Source organism: Saccopteryx bilineata, chromosome 8 (assembly GCF_036850765.1).
Source record: "Saccopteryx bilineata isolate mSacBil1 chromosome 8, mSacBil1_pri_phased_curated, whole genome shotgun sequence".
Classification (NCBI taxonomy): domain Eukaryota; kingdom Metazoa; phylum Chordata; class Mammalia; order Chiroptera; family Emballonuridae; genus Saccopteryx; species Saccopteryx bilineata.
In genome coordinates, this window is record NC_089497.1 from 67165563 (window position 1) to 67193482 (window position 27920).

At 40.4% G+C, this 27920-nt stretch overlaps 1 protein-coding gene across 1 annotated transcript; it reads right to left on the bottom strand.

Moving 5' to 3' along the window:
- Window positions 1-242: 242 nt before the first annotated feature.
- FETUB (fetuin B) lies at window positions 243-26874 on the bottom strand. The gene is made up of 9 exons (XM_066241732.1): window positions 26713-26874; window positions 21853-21890; window positions 19934-20210; window positions 19477-19587; window positions 17639-17726; window positions 7726-7889; window positions 6367-6465; window positions 1626-1709; window positions 243-737 (listed from the first exon to the last, which is right to left on the bottom strand). The coding sequence occupies exons 3-9, from the start codon at window positions 20141-20143 to the stop codon at window positions 366-368; spliced, it is 1128 nt and encodes a 375-aa protein (XP_066097829.1). The 5' UTR covers window positions 20144-20210; window positions 21853-21890; window positions 26713-26874; the 3' UTR covers window positions 243-365.
- Between the last annotated feature and the right edge of the window lie 1046 nt (window positions 26875-27920).

Here is a 27920-nt window from a genome sequence, read left to right on the forward strand (position 1 = left end):
TAAAAAAAAATCATAGTAAGCTCTTGTCCGGGAAAAGGAGGACATTCCTAAGTGTGGCAGGTCCTACACCAGAGACAGCTGGCTAAAAGTCAGTAATTGTTACAAAGGGAAGGGTGGGAGATGTAAGAGGCATTTATCCACGGAATGATATCTTGGATGGTTTAGAAGGTGTGCGTCGCAGTGTACATGTGGAGGATTCAGTCTCATTTCCACTTCCAGCCAAAATAATGAGACCAAGAGAGTCCAATAGACACACTTTATTAGCCACTCTCTATGTTCAAACCTTCTGCCTCTCAGTCTCCCTTCCCCACTACCTCTCACCTCCTGCAGGGCACCGTATCCCCATGGAATCCTCTATGTGATTCTCATGGCAGGAGAACAAGAGGGTTGGCATTCTTGGTTGGTCCTGGGCATTCAGCAGAGTCTTGTTCTTTGGGGAAAGGCAGGACAACCAACTTCTCACTCATAGGCCCCAGGAAGAGGGAAGAGACATCAACGGCTTCTCCCAGAGGATTTGTGGTTAGATCCAGCTGCACAGGGAAGGCCTCAACAGGAGGTTTTTCCTGGGAATCTTCAGGTTGCTCATCACCCACGTCAGGAAGGTATTGGACAGATCCTCTTGACACAGCTTTGGAAGGTGAGTGGGTGGATTCTGTGTTTTGCTGCTGGGGCCCTTCCACCTTGGGGAGGTTAGCAGGTCCCTGGTTAGCAGAATTTTCGCCCCCAGGGGTGGGAGCCTGAAACAAGAACATTTTCATTAATGGGACGTCTCCCAGAGAAATCTCTGCTGTACCTGGACCAGGTTAAGCTGTTCTATGTCTTTCTGATGAAGTGCTTCAAAGGGAGACCAACTAAAGGGATGGGCCTCTGGTTCAAAGGTCATAAATTAAAACAGATAAGAGCTTGTTTCACAAATCTAGAATGGAACAATGATTCAGAGAAGTTAAATGGTTTATTCAAAGTCCCAGAGAGCTAGCTGTCTCCCTGTGCCTAGTAGTGGCAGCAACAGCCACTTTTTACTAATTGGTTATTCTGTGCCGGGCCCAATCCAGCACCCTTTATTCACGTCTTCTCACTTGTTTCTCACAGGGAACTGAATGAGGTAGGCATTGAAATCCCACTCACAGAAGAGCCACCATGACTCAGAGAAGTAAAAATTTGCTCATGATCACACAGCTCACAGGTAGCTGAGTGGGACTGGAATCCTGGTGGCCTATTTCAGCCACTCTTTCAATAATATGTATATCAGGCTGCCTCATAGTAAGTGCTCAATAAATACTTCTAAAAAGGGACTAAAACTTTCCATGGAAATAACTTCTCCTTTCAGTTCAGTGTAAGGATCTTCGAGACATCAAATTTAATGTCTCAGAGTCCTGAGCCATCCAAACTAGTAGGTCCCTATTTCTGAAAGAGTCATTTATTTACAGGAGCACATTGTGACTAAAACAAAGAGTGACAGGTCTTTAAGCATCTATCCTGTGGGTGTGACCACAGAGCAGCCTGAATACAGTGGTCATAATGGACCTTAAGAAATAAAAGGAGAGGATGGAGTAGGGAAAGCTAAAATTTAGATCATATACTTTTTTTTTTTGTACATGAAGACAAATAACTAGAATGAAAAATACCTGTGATTCAAAGAAGTTACAGCTCACGGAGACATATTTTTTTAAGTTCATTTTACTCAGACCACCACTGCAAAGACCAACAGGCTAAAAAAAAAAAAAAAAAAAAGAAAGAGAGAGTGAGTGAGAAAGAAAGATAAGATACAATGTTGAGTTTTACAATTATCAATGACCTTAAACAAAACTCAACCTATTTTCTGCCTGTGTGGACACATAGCCAGTCAACAGTTTTATGCCACTACCATGCAATGGGCAGGCGCAGAGCCAATCTCTCTAGATTGTCCCTACAAGTAACCACCAAAACAAGGCTACATTGTCTCCAATGATGGGAAACTTCAGACTTCTTGAGGAACTAACTCTTAGAAAATTCTTTACATTGAGTGCAAGTCTGTGTCTGTAGAACATCTACTTCTTGGCCTTACCTCTACCTTTAGGTCCATTAAAAACACTTGTTCTCACCCTGGCTGAGCAGCTCAGTTGGATAGAGCATTGTCCCAATGTGCCAGTGTTGCAGGTTTGATCCCCATTCAGGACTTACATTACATGAGTGGGACAACAAATCGATGTTTCTCTCTCCCTTTTTCTCTAAAATCAATTAAAAAAACTTGTTCTTGATTCTCATATATAGCAGCCCTTTATGCATGGTCTACCTATATTTATTCTTCTCAGACAAAACCACTCTCAGTTTCTTCAACTTCTCTATGTTTAAAAATAAAATAATTTTGTTTTCTTATTATACATATAAGAGTTATTTAGAATGTGGGTAAACAGAAAGAAAATAAAAAGGCCTGTAATTGCATGAAAGGTACCTGTTTCTGCAATGATTTGCTTTATTTTCTTCTAATCTTTTTTCTATGCAGATATATTTTTTCTTCTAAAAAATAAAATTATACTATATATTACTTTATAGCTCTCTTTTGTCATTTTCTATATTGTGAAAATTCTTTTATGGCATTGTATAGTTTTCTATGATCTTTATAATGGTTACCTAATATTCCTCTGTGTTATTTAACAAGTTCTCTTTTGTTAGGACACTAGATTGTATCTCATTTGTTTTGTTGAAACATTGAAGCTATATATTTTCATATCTCCCTAGTTAACTCCTTAGAGTAAATTACTGGAAGAGAAACTTTGGAGTCATAGAGTACACATATTTGCAAGTGTAAATAGAATATTATAATAAAATGTTGCCTCAGTTTCTAAAGACTTTTAAAATACAGTATTAGAATTTACTAAAATGGGTCTAAAGATATCGTCTGAATATTACTCTATCACCAGACTATATGAAGAGAAGATTAGAAATTTCTTAAAGTGAGAAAATCCATTAATGTAGGAAGTTCTTGGAGAATAGAACTTAAGCCTTTCCCTTCTCCTCTTTATCACCACATGACATAAGGGAAGGCCTCTAAGAGAACCTTCTAGAGAGATTGCAGGTACTGGTACCAAGTAGAGTCTGGCCCCTCCCACTCAGACTAGGATTTGTTGAACTATCATAATTGAGAGGCCTACCTGGTGCTGAAACTAGAGTGGACCCCAGAAAGAGAGTTTGAGGGCAAGCTTGACATATGAATCCTAGAGTTTAGGGACATATGGGCTATGGAGATTGGAGGCTGCTTCTCTCTCAGTGCAGTCTAAGAGCAGGATCTCAGGTAAAGCAGCTTACTATGGTATGGAGAAAGGACAGGGAGGGAAGCCTATTGCCATCGTCTGGCATAGTACAAATGTGTGAGGTTTGCGTGGGACAAGCAAATGTCATAGGTAGTATTATTTTGAATGTGCTCACCTGAAGGGACTTCCAGATATAGGGCATTTAAAAGTAAAAAAAAAAATGTGATGCTGAATCTGAGAAGGGGTAGTTCCAAGGAGTCAGCTAGGGAATCTATCACCCTCCTGGGAAAAGACATTCAGATGAACTCATACCCGTACCACGTGAGAGAACTGGCACCGGAGCCTGTTTCAAAAAGAGCCAGTGAAGTCCAAGAGAAAATGACAGCTGCAGGGTTAGTCATGTAAAAAGACTTTGTATTCTTTTCTCTAAGCCTCTTTTATTCTTCTTACAACATGGAAGATTTAGAATTAAGCAAAAGATTGCAGGAGGGAGAGAAAGAATGAAAGAACAAGCCTTGATCCCTTCCTCACACTACAAAAATACTGAGTGCTTTCCCCCTAAAAACAGGAGGAAGACAAGAATGTCTCCACCTCTAGTCAACATTTCACTGAAAGTTTTAGGCAGGAATATTGGCAATAAGTAAATTAATAAATGCAAATTGGGAAGGAAGAAGTAAACTATTTCTATTTGCAGATGACATGATCCTGTATATAGAAAACCCTAAGGAAACTACTGGAAAATCATTAGACTAATAAATGAGTTCAGCAAGTTTACAAGATACAAAGTCAGCATATAAAAATCCATTGTAATGCTATAAACTTGCAATGAACAACCTTAAAAAAATTAGAAGATAAATACATTATAGTAGCATCAAAGAGAATTAAATATTTAGGTGTAAAAATACCTGTAAATAAAAGTCGTGTACATTGAAAATTATGAAAGACATTGTTTTAAACAAATGGAAAGACATCTCATATTCAGAGATTGAAGGACTCAATGTTGTTAAGATGACAACTCTTCCCACCTCGATCTACAGATCCAATGCAATCTCATCAAATTCCCAACTGTCTTTTTAACATAGACACTGACAAGTAGCTCCTAAAATTATTATAAAAACAACCTTGAAAAAGAAAAAAATGGGAAGACTCACACTTCTCAATTTCAAAACTTACTACCGAGCTATAGTATTCAAGATACAGTGGTAGTACTGTAAGGACAGAGGGACAGATCAGTGGAATAAAATTGAGGGTATAGAAATAAATCCTATATATATGGCCAATTGATCTTCAGGAAGTGTGTCAAGACAATTAAATGAGGGAAGAAATAGTCATTTGAATAAATAGTGCTGGGACACCTGGATATCCACATGCAATAGAACAAATGGAATCTCCTACCTCATGTCATATACAAAAATTAACTCAAAATGGGTCATAGACAAACAAACATAGAAATATATCTTAGTGATCTTGGATTAAGCAATGGATTTTTACATATGACACCAAAAACACTTTCAACAAAAGAAACAATACAACTAAAACTTTATCAAAATTTAAAAATTTGTACTTCAAAGAACGTCATCAAGAAAGTGAATAGACAATCTAGACAATGGAAAAAATATTTAAAAAACATATGTCTGATAAGGGGATTGTATCCAGAATATGTACAGAACTCTTTACAATTCAACAATAAAAAGATAAATAGTCCAATTTTAAAATGGGCAAAAGATTTGAATAGAGATTTCTCCAAAGAATATACACAATTGTTCAAGAAACACATTAAAAGATGCTCAACATCATTAGCCATGAAGGAAATGTAAATCACAACCAAAATGAGATATTACTTCATACCCAGGATTTGCTTTTCTGTTTTCATCCCATCCTATCACCCTATCATCCCTTTTCTCTCTGGATCCTTTTTATTAAAGAAGACTTTAATAATAAAAAACAGATGATAAAAATAAGTATTTGCATGTATGTGGAGACATTGAAACCCTCATATTGCTGATGGGTTTATGAAGCTGATGCAGTCACTCTGGCAGTTAGTCAAAAGGCTAAACGGAGAGTTACCATATGGCCCAGCAATACCAGTGTAAGGTATATATCCAAGATATATAACATATGTATACATAAAAACTTGTATATAAAGGTTCATAACATTATTTGACCTATTATTTATAATAGCTCAAATGAGGAAACTCAGATATCCATTAACTGACGAATAAACAATATATGGTATATCCAAACCAGTAAATATTATTTGATAATGAAAAGAAATGAAGTGTTGATACATTCTACAACATGGATAAGCCTTGAAAACATTATGCTAAGTGAAAGAAGACGTATTTAAAAGGTCACATATAGTATGATTTCATTATATGAAATATTCAGAAAAAAGTAAAGTCATAGAGATAGTAAATAGTCCCTGGTTTCCAGGGACTTGGGTAAGGGGGCAAGGATAATGACTGTTAATGAATATGGCATTTCTTTGGGGGCTGATGAAAATATTCTAAAATTAAATACTGATGGTGGTGGCACAACTCTGAGAATATACTAAAAAGCTACTGAATTGTATACCTTAAAAAGGTGAATTTCATGGTGTGTGAATTATGTCTTAATAAAGCTGTTATTATAAATAAGTAAATAAGAGGAGAAAAGACTGTTGATGTATTTTTCCCAATTGTGTTACAACACATTGTGCCAACTGGCGTTCCTAGCAGGTATGTCAGATGGTTTTAAGGTACTCTCCCCATCTTGGACACATTCTTTCAAGGAGATCCTGCTTGATTTTGTCCTTCTTAGAAGAGTACAAGGAATGAAACACAAATGTATTTCATTTGTGTATTCTAAATGTAACAGATTTGTTCAGATAAAAGCAGGACTACCACCAAGCACTGAGGAGAGTTGTCTATACTTCAGATCCTCTATGATAATTTTCTGCAAAGGCTTAATATTGCTGATGAAAACTGCCCTCACAATCAAACGTTCTTATATCTGGGCCAGTACAATTTCTAACTAGTCAGTTACTACTTGAGGGGAAGAAAAGTTTCTTATGCATTACAACAGCTCATATATAGTTTATGCTCAATACACACAGATAGATCTATGAACACAAATCCTACATTAGGTAGATACTCACCCCAGAGTCAGGAAGCTGAAGTACACAAGCGGCCTGAGATTTGGTACATGGTGACTCTTGGATTAAATATTCCACAAAGTAGCTGGGGCCAAACACCCACTGGTATGAAACAAGAGTTGAGAAACAAAACTCAAACCTCTCATGTAGAGAAATGACTGAGGGGTGACAGCATTACATTTACAGAAACCAGACATTCCCACAGTCATTGTCAACACAGGTCTCCTGTTGTCCCTATAATTCCCACCATGATTGAACCATGTATCATGATTTTGTTATTTAGAAAACATAATAAGCATTCCTTTCTTCCATTCTTAATGATTTGAATGGAATTTAGAAAACTTCCCTTGGGTGAGCTTATTTTCTTCAAGTAGATTTTTTTTTAGATGAGTGTTTTTTATATGATAAATATCAACATAATTCAAATACAAATGAGACTCCATTTCCCCTAACCCAGGGGTCCCCAAACTTTTTACAGAGGGGGCCAGTTCACTGTCCCTCAGACCGTTGGAGGGCCAGACTATAAAAAAAACTATGAACAAATCCCTATGCACACTGCACATATCTTATTTTAAAATAAAAAAACAAAACGGGAACAAATACAATATTTAAAATAAAGAACAAGTAAATTTAAATCAACAAACTGACCAGTATTTCAATGGGAACTATGCTCCTCTCACTGACCACCAATGAAAGAGGTGCTCCTTCTGGAAGTGCGGCGGGGGCCGGATAAATGGCCTCAGGGGGCCGCAGTTTGGGGACCCCTGCCCTAACCCAATGGTTGGCAAACCGAGGCTCATGAGCCACATGCAGCTAGCTCTTTGGCCCCTTGAATGCGGCTCTTTGGCCAGCTTAGGAGTGCCCTAATTAAGTTAATAACAATGTACCTATCTATATAGTTTAAGTTTAAAAATTTGGCTCTCAAAAGAAATTTCAATCGTTGTACAGTTGATACTGACTCTGTTGACTAATGAGTTTGCCGACCACTGCCCTAACCCATAGAACTCAACATCCTCTCCAGGGCTTAACATGGAGCAGAAGTTGACTTGGTAAATGAGCTCCATGGGCAATCAGTATGAGAATCTAGCAGTAAATATTGAACCAAAGAAACTATGAGTCTATATTCATTTTTGCCATAAGGATGATGAAGGAAAATCAAATCCCACAACTCTTGGAAATCCCATGGGATAACTCAGAAACTGAAACATAATTCAATGTGCATCAGGTCTACCAAAGTAGGGAGTGAGGAGAGGCTCCTGCATTCTAATAAAAAAAGGGCATTAATATTCTCCTCTTAGTTTAGAAATGGATAGCAGCAGTCATGGGACACGTTGTTCGTGTAACTGGGCATTTCGGCCTTACCTGGCTAGTAGCCCTGGTGACTTTGAAGAGAGAATACTGCTTCGAGGCGCTCTCGCTGTTGTATTTTGCAAGGGACTCAGTGACAGCTTCCAGAACTCTGGGCTCTGATAAGTCAGAGGGGCTGGGGCAATCAGGGCACATGAACTGAACCTTTCTTCGAGGAACTGTTGATGCCAAAGAGAGCAGTTTAAAAATAAAGATCCTTAATGACTTTTAATCCTCTGAATTCTATGACCACAACAGAAGCAAAGAGTGAAATAAAAAGGTAACTCAGTTTCGGCAAGGACGGCGTGGGAAAGGCACGATCTGGACTGAAGCTTCTCTGTCAGCAGTGAGCTTTCTGCAAAGAGCATGTACTCCTTTCATAATTTATAAACAAAATCAAAGCAAGATTGTTTTTACCTCACACAAATTTTTTTATGCTAGGAATTTTATTTAAAAACACATAATATATGTGTTTATAGTGGTAAAAAAAAACATTTCCCAATTAGTAGCTCAATATCTTTTATCATTATTGACTCTGTAAGGCAGCTGAATATCTTAAAAGGTGAGAATTTTAGTTTTGGTATACCTCAATCACCTTTTAGTCCCCAACACCTAAGATAATATAAGTGCTCAGTAATTGCTTGTTGAATGAATAAATGAGTGAATGAGATATGAAAGCTGGAAGCACTCTCCCTCTGGTTAAAAAATGCAAGTGACCCAGGAAACAAAAATTGGCCACATCACTGTCTGACTGGGTAGAATTCATTCTAATGGTACAGCCAGAATTTCTGACTGGGAGGAGCTGGGGGTGACAAAACCAGGTGGAAGTCAGACTTGTCTGCAAGTTGTTTTCTGCAGAGCAAAACAATTGATCAATTGTGCATTTATTTGAGTGTGTTTGGATGCACTATGGGAGAGTTAGCAGCCACAGCTTGTCACTCCTGGCACTGTCCCCACGTGTCACTTTCTGACCTCACATACTTCTGGTACTCATGACTTCTGCATCCTGATCTGTTTTATTAGTTGTTGTTTTCTAATTTAAGAAAGTCTGGTCTTCACAACCAGGAAACTTAAACTGTGGCTAATAAAATATTTGCTCTGTAGCCTTGTCCCTCACAGGAACTAGCGATATTGTTATGACCTGGAGCTAATTAGAAACAACTCTCGCCTGACCTGTGGTGGCACAGTGGATAAAGCATCGACCTGGAAATGCTGAGGTCGCCGGTTCAAAACCCTGGGCTTGCCTGGTCAAGGCACATATGGGAGTTGATGTTTCCAGCTCCTCCCCCCTTCTCTCTCTTCTCTCTCTCCCTCTCTGTCTCTCTCTCTCCCTCTCTCTGTCCTCTCTAAAAAATGAATAAAAAAAAAAAAAAAAAAGAAACACACTCTCATCCCCTACCACAGATCTATAGAATCAGAGTCTGTACTTGAACAAGATCCACCAAGAGAGTCACATGCACTTAATAGTTTGACAAGTAGTCATATCTGATTTTCCCATGCCCCAGATGCTTGCTTTCCAAAGAACTCAGAATGAATGCATGTGCATATTTAAAATGCCATTAGCTTCAGCTTCATTCTTAGTCCATTTATTCATTTATTCAACAATATTTTGGATTCCTTACACTTGATAGGAACTCAGGGTCGTTGTAGCAGGAAGAAAAAAGGCATAAAATATTCTACATGAAATAAGATGTAAGACTTCAAATCAAGGCTGTGCATAGTCTATGCTCCATGAGTGGTTAGGTTTAAGTTTTATAGAAATGAGAACAGGAGAATTTGTTCCTTTCCTGAATGGAGAACATCATTAAAAAATCATTATCGATATTTTAAGGACCGCCGCCAATGCTGCTTCTTCCACGATGTTAAATGTAAGTCGTGAAACCATAAGCATCTTAGAAGAAAACATAGGCAGTAAGCTCTCTGACATCTCTTGGAGCAATATATTTGCCGATTTATCTCCATAGACAAGTGAAATAAAGGATAGGATGAACAAATGGGACTTTATCAAACTAAAAAGCTTTTTCACAGCTAAAGACAATATGAACAAAATAAAAAGACAAACCACACAATGAGAGAACATATTCGACAATATGTCTGATAAGGGGTTAATAACCAAAATTTATAAAGAACTTGTAAAACTCAACACCAGGAAGATAAACAATCCAATCAAAAAATGGGCAAAATAAATGAATAGACACTTCTCCAAAGAGGACATACAGATGGCCAATAGGCAGATGAAAAAATGTTTAACATCACTAATCATTAGAGAAATGCAAATTAAAACCACAATGAGACCCTGGCTGGTTGGTTCAGCAGTAGAGCGTCGGCCTAACGTGTGGAGGACCCGGGTTCAATTCCCGGCCAGGGCACACAGGAGAAGCGCCCATTTGCTTCTCCACCCCTCCGCCGCGCTTTCCTCTCTGTCTCTCTCTTCCCCTCCCGCAGCCAAGGCTCCATTGGAGGAAAGATGGCCCGGGCGCTGGGGATGGCTCTGTGGCCTCTGCCTCAGGCGCTAGAGTGGCTCTGGTCGCAACATGGCGACGCCCAGGATGAGCAGAGCATCGCCCCCTGGTGGGCAAAGCCTTGCCCCTGGTGGGCGTGCCGGGTGGATCTCGGTCGGGCGCATACGGGAGTCTGTCTGACTGTCACTCCCTGTTCCCAGCTTAAGAAAAAAAAATGCAAAAAATAAATAAATAAATAAATAAAAACCCACAATGAGTTATCACCTCACATCAGTCAGAATGGCGCTCATCAACAAAACAACACAGAATAAATGCTGGTGAGGATGTGGAGAAAAGGGAACCCTCCTGCACTGTTGTTGGGAATGCAGACTGGTGCAGCCACTGTGGAAAACAGTATGGAGATTCCTCAAACAATTAAAAATCGAACTGCCTTTTGACCCAGCCATCCCACTTTGAGGAATATATCCTAAGAACACCAAATCATTTATTCAAAAGAAGAAATGCACTCCCATATTTATGGCAGCATTGTTTATAATAGCCAAAGTGTCCATCAGTGGATAAGTGGGTTAAAAAGCTGTGGTACATATACACAATGGAATACTATGAGGCCATGAAAAAGAAGGAAATCTTATCTTTTGCAACAACATGGATGGATCTGGAAACTATTATGCTAAGTGAAATAATCCAGTCAGAGAAAGAAAAATATCATATGACCTTACTCATTTGAGGAATCCAATGAACAATGTGAACTGAGGAACAGAATAGAGGCAGAGGTGGGATCAAAGGGATCAGTGGGAAAGTGGACAGAGGGAAAGGGGATGAGAGGATGGGATCAGAGAAGGGAAAGAGATTGGTGAAATTATAAATACAGAGAGAAGATGGCAGCGGAGTAGGCGGATGCACAGACACCCAGCTCTCAACACCAAACTGGAACACGAATCAATTTAGAAAAAATCAGCATGAAAAACCAACACTGAACTGCAAGAACAGCTCTCAAAAACCAAGGAGCAAAGAGGAAGCCACAATAATCCTGGTAAGGAGTGCCTGAATCTCCTCTGCTTACAGGAAGGGAAGGAGGGGGGTGAGGCTGAGAGCCCAGAGAGGATTTCACAGAGGAAAAAGAGCAGAAACTACTGCTCACAGCCACTTACCTGGCGACCAGGGAGCAAGGTGGGTTGAAAAGACCAGCTTATCTCCCAAGTGGAAAAGACAGGGAGAGGGACAGACTGTGAGAGGCTAAGATATGCAAGAAACAAAATAAAAAAGCTGACTCATTCGTGCTGGAGGCGGCCATAGCTGGGGGAGGGACTGAACCTTTCACAAAACAGAGCTGAAGTGCTTCTGGATCAGAGATCTCCGGACATCTATCCAGCTCCAATCAGCACAACAAGACACAGCTGAAAACAAGAAGTGGGGAGGAGGGGCAGTAACTCAGGTCTCCATGGAGATCTGAGATACACCTCCCCCTACTGAAGCTGAGAGAAAAAACCCTGCCCCCAGTGAGATTAGTTGGAGGAAGAGACCTTCAGCGTCTCAGGTTACACCCACAGCATTCCTAGATACAGTTTCAAGGAAGCCCCCTGCTGAGATCAGTTAACAAGACTATCACCTGTTAAGAAAACAAACAAATCAAGACTTCAAAGCTGCCCAAATCCGAAAGTGGATTACAAATAATAGCTGATACCAACCCAGGAAGACCTAAAAATAACACAACTGAAAACTGGAGGCAGACAACACCAAGCCTAGACTCAATCAACTCTACAAATAAAAAAAAAGAAGAAGAAGAAGATGAGAAAACAAAGGAGTGCAATCCAAATGAAACCACAAGAGACACTTTCGAGAGATGAACTGAGTGATATGGAAATAATCAAACTTCCAGATGCGGAGTTCAAAATAATGATTGTAAGGATGTTTAGGGATCTTAGAACAACAGTGGAGGGGGAGTTTGAAAACCTAAATAAAGAAATAGCAAGTATAAAAAAGAATCAGTTGGAGACGACAAATACAATATCAGAAATAAAGACCACAATGGAAGGAATTAAAAACAGGATAGATAGAGCAGAGGATCGAATCAGCGAGTTAGAAGACAACTGGAATGAAGGCATGAAAGCAGAGAAGAAAAGAGAAAAAAGACTCAAAAAGTCAGAGGAAACTCTTAGAGAGCTCTGTGACAACATGAAGAGAAATAACATCCGCATCATAGGGGTTCCTGAAGAAGAAGAAAAAGAACAAGGGATAGAGATTTTGTTCAATCATATCATAGCTGAAAACTTCCCTAAATTAATGCAAGAGAAACTCTCACAAATCCAAGAAGCACAGAGGACTCCATTAAAGAGAAACCCAAAGAAACCTACACCAAGACACATCATAATTAAAATACCAAAGCTAAGCGATAAAGATAAAATATTAAAAGCTGCAAGAGAAAAAAAAGTTATCACCTACAAAGGAGCCCCCATAAGGATGACATCTGACTTCTCAACAGAAACACTTGAGGCCAGAAGGGAATGACAAGAAATATTCAAAGTAATGCAGAACAAGAACCTACAACCAAGACTACTTTATCCAGCAAGGCTATCGTTTAAAATTGAAGGAGAAATAAAAAGCTTCCCAGACAAAAAACAACTCAAGGAATTCATTACAACCAAACCAATGCTGCAGGAAATATTAAGGGGCCTGGTGTAAACAGATAAAGTGGGAAAAGAATACAGAAAAAAAAAAGAAAAAGGAATACACCTTTAAAGAAGAAAATGGCAATAAACAACTACATATCAATAATAACCTTAAATGTAAATGGATTAAATGATCCAATCAAGAGACATAGGGTAGCTGCGTGGATAAGAAAACAGGACCCATACATATGTTGTCTACAAGAGACACACCTTAGAACAAAAGACACACACAGATTGAAGGTAAAAGGATGGAAAAAAACATTTCATGCAAACGGAAATGAAAAAAAAGCTGGGGTAGCAATACTTATATCAGACAAATTGGACTTTAAAACAAAGGATATAGTAAGAGATAAAGAAGGCCACTACATAATGATAAAGGGAGTAATCCAACAGGAAGATATAACTATTATAAATATCTATGCACCTAATATAGGAGCACCCAAATATATAAAACAGATTTTGATGGATTTAAAGGGCGAGATCAACAGCAATACTATAATAGTAGGGGATTTCAATACCCCACTAACATCACTAGATAGATCCTCAAGAAAGAAAATTAACAAAGAAACAGCAGACTTATTGGAAACACTAGATCAACTCAATTTAATAGATATCTTCAGAACCTTTCACCCTAAAGCAGCAGAATATACATTCTTTTCAAGTGCTCATGGTACATTCTCTAGGATAGACCACATGTTAGGGCACAAAAGTGCTCTCAACAAATTTCAGAAGACTGAAATCATATCAAGCACTTTCTCCGATCACAACGGCATGAAACTAGAAATGAATCACAGCAGAAAAGCTCAAAAATTCTCAAACACATGGAAACTAAATAGCAGGGTGTTAAATAATGAATGGATTAAGAATGAGATCAAAGAAGAAATAAAGAAATTCCTAGAAACGAATGACAATGAGCATACAACAACTCAAAATTTATGGGACACAGCGAAAGCAGTGCTGAGAGGGAAGTTCATAGCACTACAGGCACACTTTCAGAAGCTAGAAAAAGCTCAAATAAACAACTTAACCCTGCATCTAAAAGAATTAGAAAAAGAACAGCAAGTAAAGCCCAAATGTAGTAGAAGGAAGGAAATAATAAAGATCAGAGCAGAAATAAATGACATAGAGGCTAAAGAAACAATACAGAGGATCAATGAAACTAGGAGCTGGTTCTTTGAAAAGGTAAACAAGATTGATGCACCTTTAAGTAGACTCACCAAGAAAAAGAGAGAGAGGACTCAAATAAATAAAATTAGAAATGAGAGAGGAGAAATAACAACTGACACAACAGAAATACAAAATATTGTAAGAAAATACTATGAAGAACTGTATGCCAAAAAACTAGACAACCTAGATGAAATGGACAAATTCCTTGAAACGTACAATCTTCCAAAAATCAATCTGGAAGAATCAGAAAACTTAAACAGACCAATTACACCAAAGGAGATCGAAACAGTTATCAAAAAACTCCCAACAAAGAAAAGTCCGGGGCCCGATGGCTTCACAACGGAATTCTACCAAATATTCAAAGAAGAACTAACTCCTATCCTTCTCAAACTATTTCAAAAAATTCAAGAGGAAGGAAGACTTCCAAACTCCTTTTATGAGGCGAGCATAATTCTGATTCCAAAACCAGGCAAAGACCACACAAAGAAAGAAAATTATAGGCCAATATCTCTGATGAATATAGATGCTAAAATCCTCAACAAAATATTAGCAAACCGGATCCAACAATATATGGAAAAAAATCATACACCATGATCAAGTGGGATTTATTCTGGGGAGGCAAGGCTGGTACAATATTCGTAAATCAATCAATGTGATTCATCACATAAACAAAAAGAAGGAGAAAAACCATATGATAATTTCAATAGATGCAGAAAAAGCATTTGATAAAATCCAGCACCCATTCATGATCAAAACTCTCAGCAAAGTGGGAATACAGGGAACATACCTCAACATGATAAAAGTCATCTATGAGAAACCCACAGCCAACATCATACTCAATGGGCAAAAATTAAAAGCAATCCCCTTAAGATCAGGAACAAGGCAGGGGTGCCCCCTTTCACCACTCTTATTTAACATAGTCCTGGAAGTCCTAGCCACAGCAATCAGACAAGAAGAAATAAAAGGCATTCAAGTTGGAAAAGAAGAAGTAAAACTATCATTATTTGCAGATGATATGATATTGTATATAGAAAACCCTAAAGTCTCAGTCAAAAAACTACTGGACCTGATAAATAAATTCAGCAAAGTGGCAGGATATAAAATCAATACTCAGAAATCAGAGGCATTTTTATACACCAACAATGAACAGTCAGAAAGAGAAATTAAGGAAACAATCCCCTTCACAATTACAACCAAAAAAATAAAGTACCTAGGAGTTAACTTAACCAAGGAGACTTGTACTCGGAAAATTACAAAACATTGATAAAAGAAATCAAGGAAGATACTAACAAGTGGAAGCATATACCGTGCTCATGGTTAGGAAGAATAAACATCATTAAAATGTCTATATTACCCAAAGCAATTTATAAATTCAATGCAATACCAATTAAAATACCAATGACATACTTCAAAGATATAGAACACATATTCCAAAAATTTATATGGAACCAAAAAAGGACACGAATAGCCTCAGCAATCTTAAAAAAGAAGAATAAAGTGGGAGGTATCACACTTCCTGATATCAATTTATACTACAAGGCCATTGTACTCAAAACAGCCTGGTACTGGCATAAGAACAGGCATATAGATCAATGGAATAGAACAGAGAACCCAGAAATAAACCCACAGTTCTATGGACAACTGATATTTGACAAAGGAGGTAAGGAAATACAATGGAGTAAAGACAGCCTCTTTAACAAATGGTGTTGGGAAAATTGGACAGCTACCTGCAAAAAAATGAAACTAGATCACCAGCTTACACCACTCACAAAAATAAACTCAAAATGGATAAAAGACTTGAATATAGGCCATGAAACCATAAGCATCTTAGAAGAAAACATAGGCAGTAAACTCTCCGACATCTCTCGGAGCAATATATTTGCTGATTTATCTCCACAGGGAAGTGAAATAAAAGACAGGATAAACAAATGGGACTATATCAAACTAAAAAGCTTTTGCACAGCTAAAGACAACAAGAACAGGATAAAAAGACAATCTACACAATGGGAGAACATATTTGACAATACATCTGATAAGGGGTTAATAACCAAAATTTATAAAGAACTTGTAAAACTCAGCACCAGGAAGACAAACAACCCAATCCAAAAATGGGCAAAAGAGATGAATAGACACTTCTCCAAAGAGGAAATACAGATGGCCAATAGGCATATGAAAAAATGCTCAACATCACTAATCATTAGAGAAATGCAAATTAAAACCACAATGAGATATCACCTTACACCAGTCAGAATGGCGCTTATCAACAAAACAACACAGAATAAGTGCTGGCGAGGATGTGGAGAAAAGGGGACCCTCCTGCACTGCTGGTGGGAATGCAGACTGGTGCAGCCACTGTAGAAAACAGTATGGAGATTCCTCAAAAAACTGAAAATCGAACCGCCTTTTGACCCAGCTATCCCACTTTTAGGAATATACCCCAAGGACACCATAGAACGGCTCGAAAAGGAGAAATGCACCCGCATGTTTGTGGCAGCATTGTTCACAATAGCGAAGATCTGGAAACAGCCCAAGTGTCCGTCAGAGGACGAGTGGATTAAAAAACTTTGGTACATATATACTATGGAATACTACTCAGCCATAAGAAATGATGACATCGGATCATTTACAATAACATGGATGGACCTTGATAACATTATACGGAGTGAAATAAGTAAATCAGAAAAAAACCTGAGATGAATCCATACATAGAAGGGACATAAAAATGAGACTCAGAGACATGAACAAGAATGTGATGGCAACAGGGGCGGGGGGGGGGGGTTGGGGGAGGGGGGAGGGGGTGAAGAAGGAGAGAGGGGTTAGGGGAGGGGAGGGGCACAAAGAAAACCAGATAGAAGGTGACAGAAGACAATTTAACTTTGCGGGAGGGGTATACAGCACAATCAAATGTCAAAATAATCTAGAGATATTTTCTCTCAACATATGTACCCTGATTTATCAATGTCACTGCATTAAATTTAATAAAAAATATTAATATTAAAAAAATTATAAATACATAACACAGCGTTATAGAAAGCAGAAAAGCAAATCCTAGAGGGAAGGGGGGAGGGTGTTTGGGGGAGGGGGGATGCATTCGGGGGGGATACTTGAATCTATGTAAACACAGTAAATTAAAATCAATAAAGTATACAATTAAAAAAATCTATATGAGTTCCAAGGGCAGGGCGTATAAGGGGAGGGTTTGCTCAGCAGAAGAAAAGGCACAGCAGGATGCAGAGATTGGAAAGTTCAGTATGTGTTCATAAATTAATGAGGGATTGAGTTGAATGAAGTCTGAGTTGGTGTAGTCAGGAAAGTAATGGCAGAGACAGCTAGAAAAAGAGCTTTGGGACCAGTGTGGAGATGATGTCATTTACATCAGACTAAAGATTGAGGAGTTAATGCAGTACTCATGAATAAACCATTGCAGGGGACTTAGGAGACTAACTGTGGGAAGAAGAGCAGTGTATGTTGAATTTCACAAGGAAGGCAAATATGGGATATATTAGGAACTTGGCCTTGGTATGAATAGGAAGTAAGGACAGGAGAATGCTATATATTCTGGGCATAGCTCTGCTTAATTCTCTTTTTAGATCTTTCATTAAAATAAACAAAATCAGAGTATTTTCTTACCTGGGCGAAGGGTACAGTTGTAAGCAAGTGAATGGAGAACTCTTCTTGGCTTGTTAACGTAAAATATTGCCTTGCATTGACCATAAGTCTAGAATCAACAAACACATTTTATGACATTGCTAGAATAAACTCTGACTTTTTAAAATACCACCAAAATGAAATTGGATATTTTATTTTATTTTATTATCTTTTTAAGTGAGAAGAAGGGAGATAGACTCCTGCATGCACCTAGACTCGGATCCACCTGGCAACCCATCTGGAGCCAATGCTCAAATTAACTGAGCTATATCCTCAGCGCCCAGGCTGATGCTTGGACCAATTGAGCCACTGGCTGTGAGAGGGGAAGAGAGAGAGAAGGGGGAGAGGGAGGGGAAGAGAAGCAGATGGCTGCTTCTCATGTGTGCCCTGACATGATGGATGGATCCATCCAGGATAGATCCCAGGACATACGCTGGGCACACCTATCCACTGAGCAAACCAGCCAGGGCTGGACATTTTATTTTTAAATAATGAAAAACTTAAGGTCAATTTTGGTGGCTTTGGGTATGAGAAATTGCCAGCTGATAAACAGTTTAACCTCCTTGGGCCCAGTTAGACTACATTTCCTAGCCCTCCTCCCAATTAGATGTGATTGTATAACTGAGTTCTAACAATGAGAAGGTGAGCAGAATCAGCCCCAGACAGGGGTTGCTGGATGGGTCCTCGACGGAGTGCATGCAGGTATCTGTCTCTCTATCTCCCTTCCTCTCACTTGGAAAAGAATTACCAAAAAAGGGGGACGGGTGAGCAGAAGTGACTGTAATCACTTCCAGGTCTGGCCCTTAAGATCTCTCATGTATAAGTTGTCCTCCATGCTCTGTCTCTTTCGATAGCTTGTGCAGATGAGCATGGTAACCACAGAAGCCATGAGTTGAAGCAGGAAGAGTCTAGAGCCACAATGTGGAAGGAACCTGGGTCTCCAAGTCACTCCTGGAGGAAAGCCTCCTCTTGATCAGGAATTTCTATTTTGAACTTTACATGAGTGAAAAATAAACTTGTAACATACTGGAATCTGCATACACTTTTAGGGCATGTGTTATAGCAGCTACTGTCACCTTTACAAATATAATTCACAACAGGATAAATGGGATTCTAAGAAATGCCTCATCAAAATTGGATAGGTACAGTTTGATAAATCTTATTAAACGATTCAAAAAAATATCATGATCGAATGGTTTACTTCTAAACACAATCTTGCACTCAAACGTGTCTTAGCAATTAATGGAAATAACTCATGATCGCTGAGAACAAATAAAAATTATTATCTTTAAGCCTCTTCAATGGTCATTTTTAAAGGATTAATTCTGAGGTTCTTCAGGTTCTATGGTTCCAGGAGATCGTTCCATAGCACCTTTGAGAGCTCCCATAGTATAAGCCCTTCCTTTCCCCAGCCTCAAACTTCATGTCAGTGTTCATTAAAACAAATTAAAGCAAAATAAAACAAATAAAAAAGCTCTCTCATTATTGCTTCCATTGTCTTCCTTAAACACACATCCAGAATGCTACAGCTTTTCTTCTCATAATGTAAACACAGGTTTGGAGGCTATGGAAGAGTCTTAGAAGTAGAAAACAATTTGGGGATAACTTTTCAATTCCAGGTTTATCACCCCGGTGGGACTCTCAGAAATTCCTCTGACTGAATTCTGTTTCGTGCAACAGAATTGGATAACGATATGGGCACCATGTCCAAGGAATTATAAAGGAGGACATATAAAGGATGGAACACATTGAACAACCTTCACCCTGTAGACAAGTGACATCTAGTTTCTCTCCTAGAGCTCCTGGGACGTAGCACTTACCTGTTCATGAAACATCCTCACTTTACAGTCCTTCCATGCCTTCTTGCTGAGCACATGACACTCAGTCTGCAACACGTCCAGTGTGAGGTAGAACACAGATCCCAGACCAGCCTGTGGGAAGGGGTGGAAAAAGGCACCACATCCCAATGAAGCAGAAACCCCTAAAGACTGGCCAAAATAGCCTTTGGTTTATGGCAGAGCCGAAGGCTATCATGTTTGTGATGATTTCTAATAAACTGTGGAACACTGGACAAGTGTCAGGGTAGGGTACTATTTGCCCTTGTTCCTAGGAACAGTAATAAGAGTATATAATACAACTTAGCAAAGGGGAGCAGAGCATTCTCAGCAGGTTTCTAATTTGGGAAGCACCTGCCAACATGTGTCTCCAGATTTCAACCCCTAGCTGGCTCATGCAGCTGGTGCAAACACCTGCCTCAGGTAGGGGACTGTCACTTGCCTGTCTGTGTTCATGGACATCCCTCACTCGATTGAGGCTCAGCACATAGCCTTCCTTTTGGTCACTGTTGATATCCTGCAGGGCAAAGCTCCCCACAGCCAGTACATCTGTGTCGTTGCAGCCACGGGAGACGAAAGGTGACAAGGGCTCCGAGGTAGCTGTGCAGCACGCAGCCAAGGAGCAGAGCACCAGCGGTAGGAGCAGACCCATTCTGTGAGGAACAAGACCTGGTGGAGCTGCAGGAACGGCCCAGCTGAGCAGTAATCACAATCTGAACCTGTGACCAGAATCAAACACAAGTCCCATTTTATTTCCCATTTTAACTCTGTGGATTTCCCTGAGTCAGCACTTTGCCAATGTTTCTAACCTTCGACCCTGAGCAATCTCATATTCACGTGTACATGTAAACAAACTTACCTTTCCTAATCTCTTACTAAGAAATAATAGTAAACACTTGGGTCAAGGCTCCTAGGAGGTCATGATCTGATTCTGGTTTGCCTCCAGGGCTCCACCGGAACCAGCATGTGCAGACTGTCCCATCCTCGCATTTCCCGAAACACCTTCCCTCTGGCTGATATCCTTGGCCACACTAATAGCTACCCTGGGCTTGGGTTATGGTTCTAATAATATTCAGTGAATTCACACTTTTTGCCTGACTTTCTGTGTTTACCATTCTTGTTAGAGCAGGAGAAAGGCTCTAGCCTCACATCACCTATGTGAAAAACCAGGGAGATTCCTAAAGCACTTTGGGATCTGACTGAAAGTGGTCTATGTAGTCTCACTTGGGTTTTTTAAAACAATGATTTCATTTAAGTAAAAAAATAAAATAAAATAATGGTATGTTAATAGTTCCTGCATCATAGTCTGGATCTACATTCCTTCTAGGGAGCTGTGTGGAAGCAAACTCATAAGAAAGCGAAGGCCTAATGAAACTGTTAAGAGCTGGGTAATGACTGGCAGGTAGGCTGGAATACCACTATGTCCCACAAGGCTGGGGCTCTCGCTTTTCTCTTTCAGCTTCTGCTTGTGGTTCAGAAAGTTTCTACTGATTAGAACTGTACAAAACACAAATATCTTTAAAAAGATTCTATTAAAAAAAACCCACATACACATCAGACGTAGTTTGTCATACGAGAAAAGAGCCAAAACTGGAGAGAAGCTTCTAGATTAGGATATCACAGAAGTTAGTCCATAAAATCCTAGTCATGAACCATGTTCCCCGACCTAGTCTCCCCACACCAACCCCTACCTCCAGCCTCATCCCACCTCCTATTCCATCCTCAGTGTTCTGTGTTTAAACAATTCTTGGAGCTGGTGCACTCTTATAGTGGTGTCTCAAGACATATTAGATGGTAAAGGCTTCCCCAAGCTTTGAGGTGAAGAAATCTATACCACGATGTCCTACATTGTTTGACTATAAGACAGGTCTTTGTTAACACTTATTATTAAACCAAAAAATACAGTTTAGGAATTATTGCACTAGAGAATTGCTATCTGTGAGGGTTGTTTTTTCTTTTATAAGAAACTGCTCAGCCATAGGAAAATTTTGCCTAGAAGTAAAGATATTTCAAATGGAATTAAAAAATAAAAATGTCACTCTAGCCCGAACCAAAATTCAGGCTGTGGTAATCCATGACTGATAGCAGTGAACTAAACATGAGCAAGGCATTTAATGTTGTCTGTGTTTGCTTAAAACTTTAATTTCACCTTAAACTTAAATATAATGATTTGTATTGCTTGTTAGTATTACCGTAATTAGCTACTGTGATACAATTTAAATTTTTGTTAAAAAATTGTATGGAAAATAGTTTTTCTCATTTGGTAACCAAGTCATGGCATTGTAGGTCATTCGGTGGTAGTATGTAGATGCACTGAAAAGTACTCTTAAAGGGAATTTAGTGACCCTAACCAGCACATACCTCAGGCGAGAAAACTGAGATGTAGGAAGGTGAAGTGCCTAAACAAAAATCATAAATGAATTAGTGGCAGAACCAGACCAGAAACCTTCTAGTTTAGAATACTTATATCAGATCACGTATTATAACAGTAACCTAACTGTAACTCTTTTAATTACCAACTGAATAAATTTGGAAAGTCACTTAATTGCTATAAGCCTCAGTAGCCAGATCTGTAAAACGGGCTCTTCATAGCACCACCATAGAAGATTATGTGCATGGAGGACTAGACCCACAGCTGGCACACAGCTGGTAGCTTGGTTGTAAGTATAATTATGGTAGTGACATAAGAGTCCACAGCACTTATTGGGCATCTCTACAGTGCCAGGAACCATCAGGATCTCTGGAATCAAGGGTTAATAAGACTAATTAGATTAATAAGATATAGTTTCTAACTAATTTCTGCAAGTCAATAAATCATTTTCGAAGCTTGGTTTACAAACCTCAATCTTATGATCCCAGCTCCTTTGAGATGGTCATTAGGCATTGTTTTCTTTTTTTTTTTTGCCACTTTTAAAAAAATTTTAATGGGGTGACATTAATAAATCAGGGTACATATGTTCAGAGAAAACATCTCCAGGTTATTTTGACATTTAATTATGTTGCATACCCATCACCCAAAGTCAAATTGTCTTCCACCATCTTCTATCTGGTTTTCTTTGTGCTCCTCCCCTCCCCTGTCTCCCACCCTCAACCGCCCCCCCCCCCCGGTAGCCACCACATTCTTGTCCATAAAAACGAGACTAAGAGACATGGACATAGGCATTGTTTTCAAACAGGAGCAACACTAGGAAAATGGGTCAGAAAACCAGAAATGGGCATGGAAACTAGATGCTCAAATTCTGGGCTACAACAAAGGTTTGCAGCCAGCGAATGAACAAATATTCACAGGGCTGGAGTGATGTATGAAAGAGGTTGGGAAGGACAGAGGACACAAATAGGTGGGGCCCAAACAGGAGGAGACAGTCCAAGGCCTAGGAATTGCATCAAATGTGCCCTGTGAAGGCAATTACTGCAACTAAAATGAAGGCGAGACCCAAACAATCAGAACAAAAGGGGAATAAACACTGATGGAAGAATAAAGCAGACTTTGACCTAATGTCCTGATTTAGCCCTTAACTGTGTGACCAAGGGCAAGTGGCCTAAGATTTTTGAAACCTGCATCTTCATCTGTGAGATCAGGTATAGAACCACAGAATTGCCGAGAGTCCTTTTGATTCTGAGGTGTGGGCATTCCTGCCTTTCTCTTTATCTGACTCCTAGTCCCTTTCCGGGAGATAGCTCTCCTTGAATGCAATACAATGAAACTTGTTCATGACAGGCCAGGGTCCGGGTTTCAATCCAATCTCGAACAACTTGAGACCAGCTTCTCTCTAGGTTGTGAAGTGTGGGAGCCCTGGGTGAGGTGGCAGAGGGAACAGGTCAATCTTTGGGGTCAGACAGACCTGGTTTAAATTTCACTCACACACACACACACACACACACACACACACACACACACACACACACGGTTGCATCCACTTGTAGAAAGATGGGAACATATTTTCTTTTTCCCCGGGAGCTCCACCCCAGGAACTCTTATGTTTGGTCCCCATTACGTGTGGGGAAAACCCAGAGGTGGCATTCAAATAATTTAACAACCAGTTCTTTACCCTAATTACTGTTTTAAGTATATAAAAAAAGATATACTGCCTGACCAGGCGGTGGCACAGTGGATAGAACATCGGACTGGGATGCCGAGGACCCAGGTTTGAGACCCTGAGGTCACCAGCTTGAGCGCAGGCTCATCTGCTTTGAGCAAACGCTCACCAGCTTGGACCCAAGGTCGCTGGCTCAGTCAAGGGGTTACTCGGTCTGCTGAAGGCCCATAGAGAAAGCAATCAATGAACAACTATGGTGTCACAATGAAAAACTGATGATTGATGCTTCTCATCTCTCTCCATTCCTATCTGTCCCTGTCTATCCCTCTCTCTGACTCTCTCTCTGTCTCTGAAAAAACAAAACAAAACAAAAAACCCCGATATACCAAAAGGTGGTTTATAATTTCATGCATTTACTACTTAAATAACAATTAGAGAGGTACACAAAACTAGATTATGTTATAAAAGAGTTTTAAAATATTAATGAAAAAATATTAAATAATAGCTGACAAAAACAACAGAACTGTTAATTAAGATATTTCCATATTGCTTCTTGATTGGCATCCTCACTTGGAATGTTTTTCACCTATGGATAGAATAAACATTACTACAGACACTTAGAATACGCTGTTGCGCAGATAAACATTAAAAAGAGTAAGGAATGGCCTGACCTGCAGTGGCACAATGGGTAAACCGTCGACCTGGAATGCTGAGGTCACCGGTTTGAAACTCCGGGTTTGCCTGATCAAGGCACATATGGGAGTTGATGCTTTCTGCTCCTCCCCCTCTTCTTTCTTTCTTTCTTTCTTTCTTTCTTTCTTTCTTTCTTTCTTTCTTTCTTTCTTTCTTTCTTTCTTTCTTTCTTTCTTTCTTTCTCTCTCTCTCTCTCTCTCTCTCCTGTCTCTAAAATGAATAAACAAAAAAAAAATTAAAAATAAAAATAAAATAAAAAGAGTAAGGAATGTAAATTTGTGATTTCCACATTGGGCGGCTGCCCAGGTGCCTGCTTTAGAGAGAACCCTGATTACAAGTGTCATTTTAACAACCAGTTCACTGAACTCAACAAAAAAATTAGGTATTGGTTTTGCTGAACCGGTGCGAACTGCTGAATCCCAGCACTGGGACAGTTCTATCAATAGTACTAGTGTACAAGTGAAGTTTCAGCACAGAAGTGAAGAGCAAGGCCGTGGCGACAGATTGGCCTGGGTCGGAGGCTGGGCCATCGTCAGGGGTGGTCCTCTAATCCAGTGCTTTTTAATAGAAGCACAGTGCAAGTCACATGTTTAATTCTAAATTTTCTAGTAGCCACATTAAAAAAGGAAAAAGCAACAGATGATATTAATTTTAATATTTTGCTTAATCTTATATATTCAAAATGTTATCATTTCCATCTGTAATCAATATAAAAATATGAGGTAGTTTATATTCTTAGTTTCACGCTACTACGTGCCTCAGTTCGGCCCAGTCTCATTTATGGTCCTCAGTAGAGACGTGCGACCACCTGATTAGACTGCATGGGCCCTGTCAAAGGAAAGAAGCAGGAGCCCACTTTCCTGAGGCTGCAGGAAGGACTGGTCACAGGAAAATGCATAGCAGGTGCTTAGTGCAGCCCTGGTACACAGGACACCTGGGGACAATGTCTGCTGTCTGTGCTGTGACTGCTCCTTGTCTCACACAGTGCAGATCCCAAGTGAATCAGTGGGCCACCTTTCTCCCAGTCCACCTGAATGGAATCACTTCCACCAGGTGAGCCAGGTTAGGAGAAACAGGGACTTGATTTTCCTTGAGCCAGAAGCGGGCGGTACCAGGTCTCCTGGAGTCCCTCCTCCTGACAGGTGTGATTCAGGGCAGAGATTTAGGGTCGGTTTTAGAACAGCACAGGTCAAACAGGTGAGGCATTGTTTGCTGCAGAGCTGGGTGAGGTGTGGTGCAGGGCATTAGGTTTCTGGGAAGGGAGAGATAAGAGTTCTTGGTCTTGACTTGGGATGGTGGGGAAAGGTGTGCAGCAGCCACAGTGCCAAGATATCAGGTTGGCTCTGACCTAGTTAGAGATGATCTCTGCAGCTGGTTGGGTTGTTTCCCACTCTCTCCCCCTTTCTCTTTTAGCTTTTCTTCCTTCCACAAATCCTGAACGTCGTACATCTACTCGATGGGCCAAGGCCCAGTGTTACAAATAGTAATAAATATCACTGATGAGTTCTTAGGATGTGCCTGGCCCCGTGCTAAACACTTTGTGTTCCTTCTCTCATTTAAGATCCACAACAGACCCAGGGCTGTAGGTACCACTATTACTCCCATTTTATAGAAGAGGGAAACTGAGGAAGAGCAAGATTAAGTAGCTTGCCCAGGGTCTTATAGCCAGGGTTTGTGTCTAGCTTCTATGGCTTCAGAGAGAAAGGCACAGTTCCTGCCCTCAATGAGTGGATACCAAGAAAGACACAGTGGGAGAACCTCACTCTGTCGGGGAAGTCACTTCTTAGAGGAGGTCACATTCTGTCTGTGGCTTGAAGGATGTATAGGAATATGTCTGATGGGCAAGGCAGGGAAGGTGTCCAAGGAAGTGGAACCAAGAGTAATAAAAGCAACAAATGTAAATGGTATCGTTTACCTTCTGTCCTTTCTACCTTTTCCGCTGTCTCCTCTATAAATGGATGGTATTTGTCACTGCCAATCCACTCAGTAGACTCAGGCCACCTTTTGGCAGCCTATCTCCTCAAGTACCCTACATCTGGAACCTCTTTTCCTCTCTTACTTTTATCAATCATATTTAGGCAATGTATAAAAAAATCCAGAATGTTTAGAGCAGGATGTTCAGTATCAAAAATATTCTTGGGGCAAATCCGCCCTGTGAAAAGTGCCGCTCATCAAAAGTGGGATTTCCTCCCAGAATCTGCACGGTGTTGTGGCCTAGCACATGGACTGTGGGCTTGAACAAGCCTGGGTTGGAATCCCAGCTCTACTGCTTCTCAGCTGAGGGACAAAAAGGCCTCTCACTCTCTCTGAATCTCAGCTTCCTCACTGGTAAACCGAGGCCCCAGTGAAGCCACAGGATGGATGTGGGGTAAAGTGGAATCCCACACAGAAGTACCTGGCACACGGTTCGCCTTCAGCACCTCACCAAAGAGAATCTAAAAGATAAGAAAGGAAGGCAGATTGGATCTCCAAACCCACATCTTGTACTCACCGTTGTGAATGAGGTTAGAGGTAGCAGTGCCGGTTTATGAAGAGATGTCAAGGATGTCTGAGCTTTGCAGGTCTTTCCTGAGCACTCAGGACACCCAGGCCTGGAGGCTGACTCAGACTGGCCCTATGCACAAGCAACTGATGTATAATATAAACCAGAAGCTTGGTGGCTAATTTACATGGGGGAAGAATGACTCTCCAGCCTTTCCCCAGCAGTGCTGGACAAACTCTGACAAATTCTTCCTCTCTGATCACCTTTTTATATCCTGCAAACAGACTGCATTGTTACTTCAGAACGCCAGGCACCAGTGCTCTTGGCTGAGCCACAGCTTTCATTAATGGCTTCCAGTGCCAGGCATACACCCTGGTTCCTGCATTATGGGCGGGGTCCTAGGCAGAGGGCCAAAGTTTAATTAGGGACAGTCTCCTTCTGAAGAGCCACCCAGAACCTCGGTCAGACACGGGCACTTCCCAAGTTACCTCACCAACACCTTTACGAGCCAACTTGGAGGGTGTGGCCTCCCTGCAGATGGCTTTGTTTGCCCAGAGGTGCTGGTTCTCAGGGGTTTCACTCCCCATGGGTGGATTTATGGCTAAATTCTCCCCTACCCAGTACTGCCCATACGCTGATCGAAGACAAGAAGGGGGAGCAGCACCGCGAGTGCCGACCGCATGCCAGCATGCTGAGGGCAGGTCCTTACACTTAATCCTCACGAAGCCTTGTTGGGAGGTGTCTTCATCCCTGGTTGATGACTATGCCACACAAAGCATGAGCTTTCCAATACTCCCAGTGTGGCAACGTCTGCCAAATTATCAGAACCAGAAATTGATTGCATGACCCATTCTCATGGAGGGGCTGCAGCTCTGGCACGTGTTCTTTCCGTGGAAGCTCAGCTATGAGCACAGAGAAGAGACAATTAACAATGAACCCTGTGGCAATGCATTAGAGGCAGGAATGACCGTTCTTCCTCCAGCATTTAACACCTCAGTTATGCCTGTTGCTGGTAATGACCACTTACCAGCTAAACTGAGCAGGACCTGTTGGTATGATAAGAGTAAGGGTGGAAGGAGAGAGGCTGGGGACAGGAGAGCGGGATAGAGGTATGAGAATACAGGGGCGGATTAGCAGAGAAGGAGTGAGTGGAGCTTAACATTTTCTGTCCCTTCTGCAATACACTAGTATCTTCCAGTTAGTAGGAAATGAGCAGA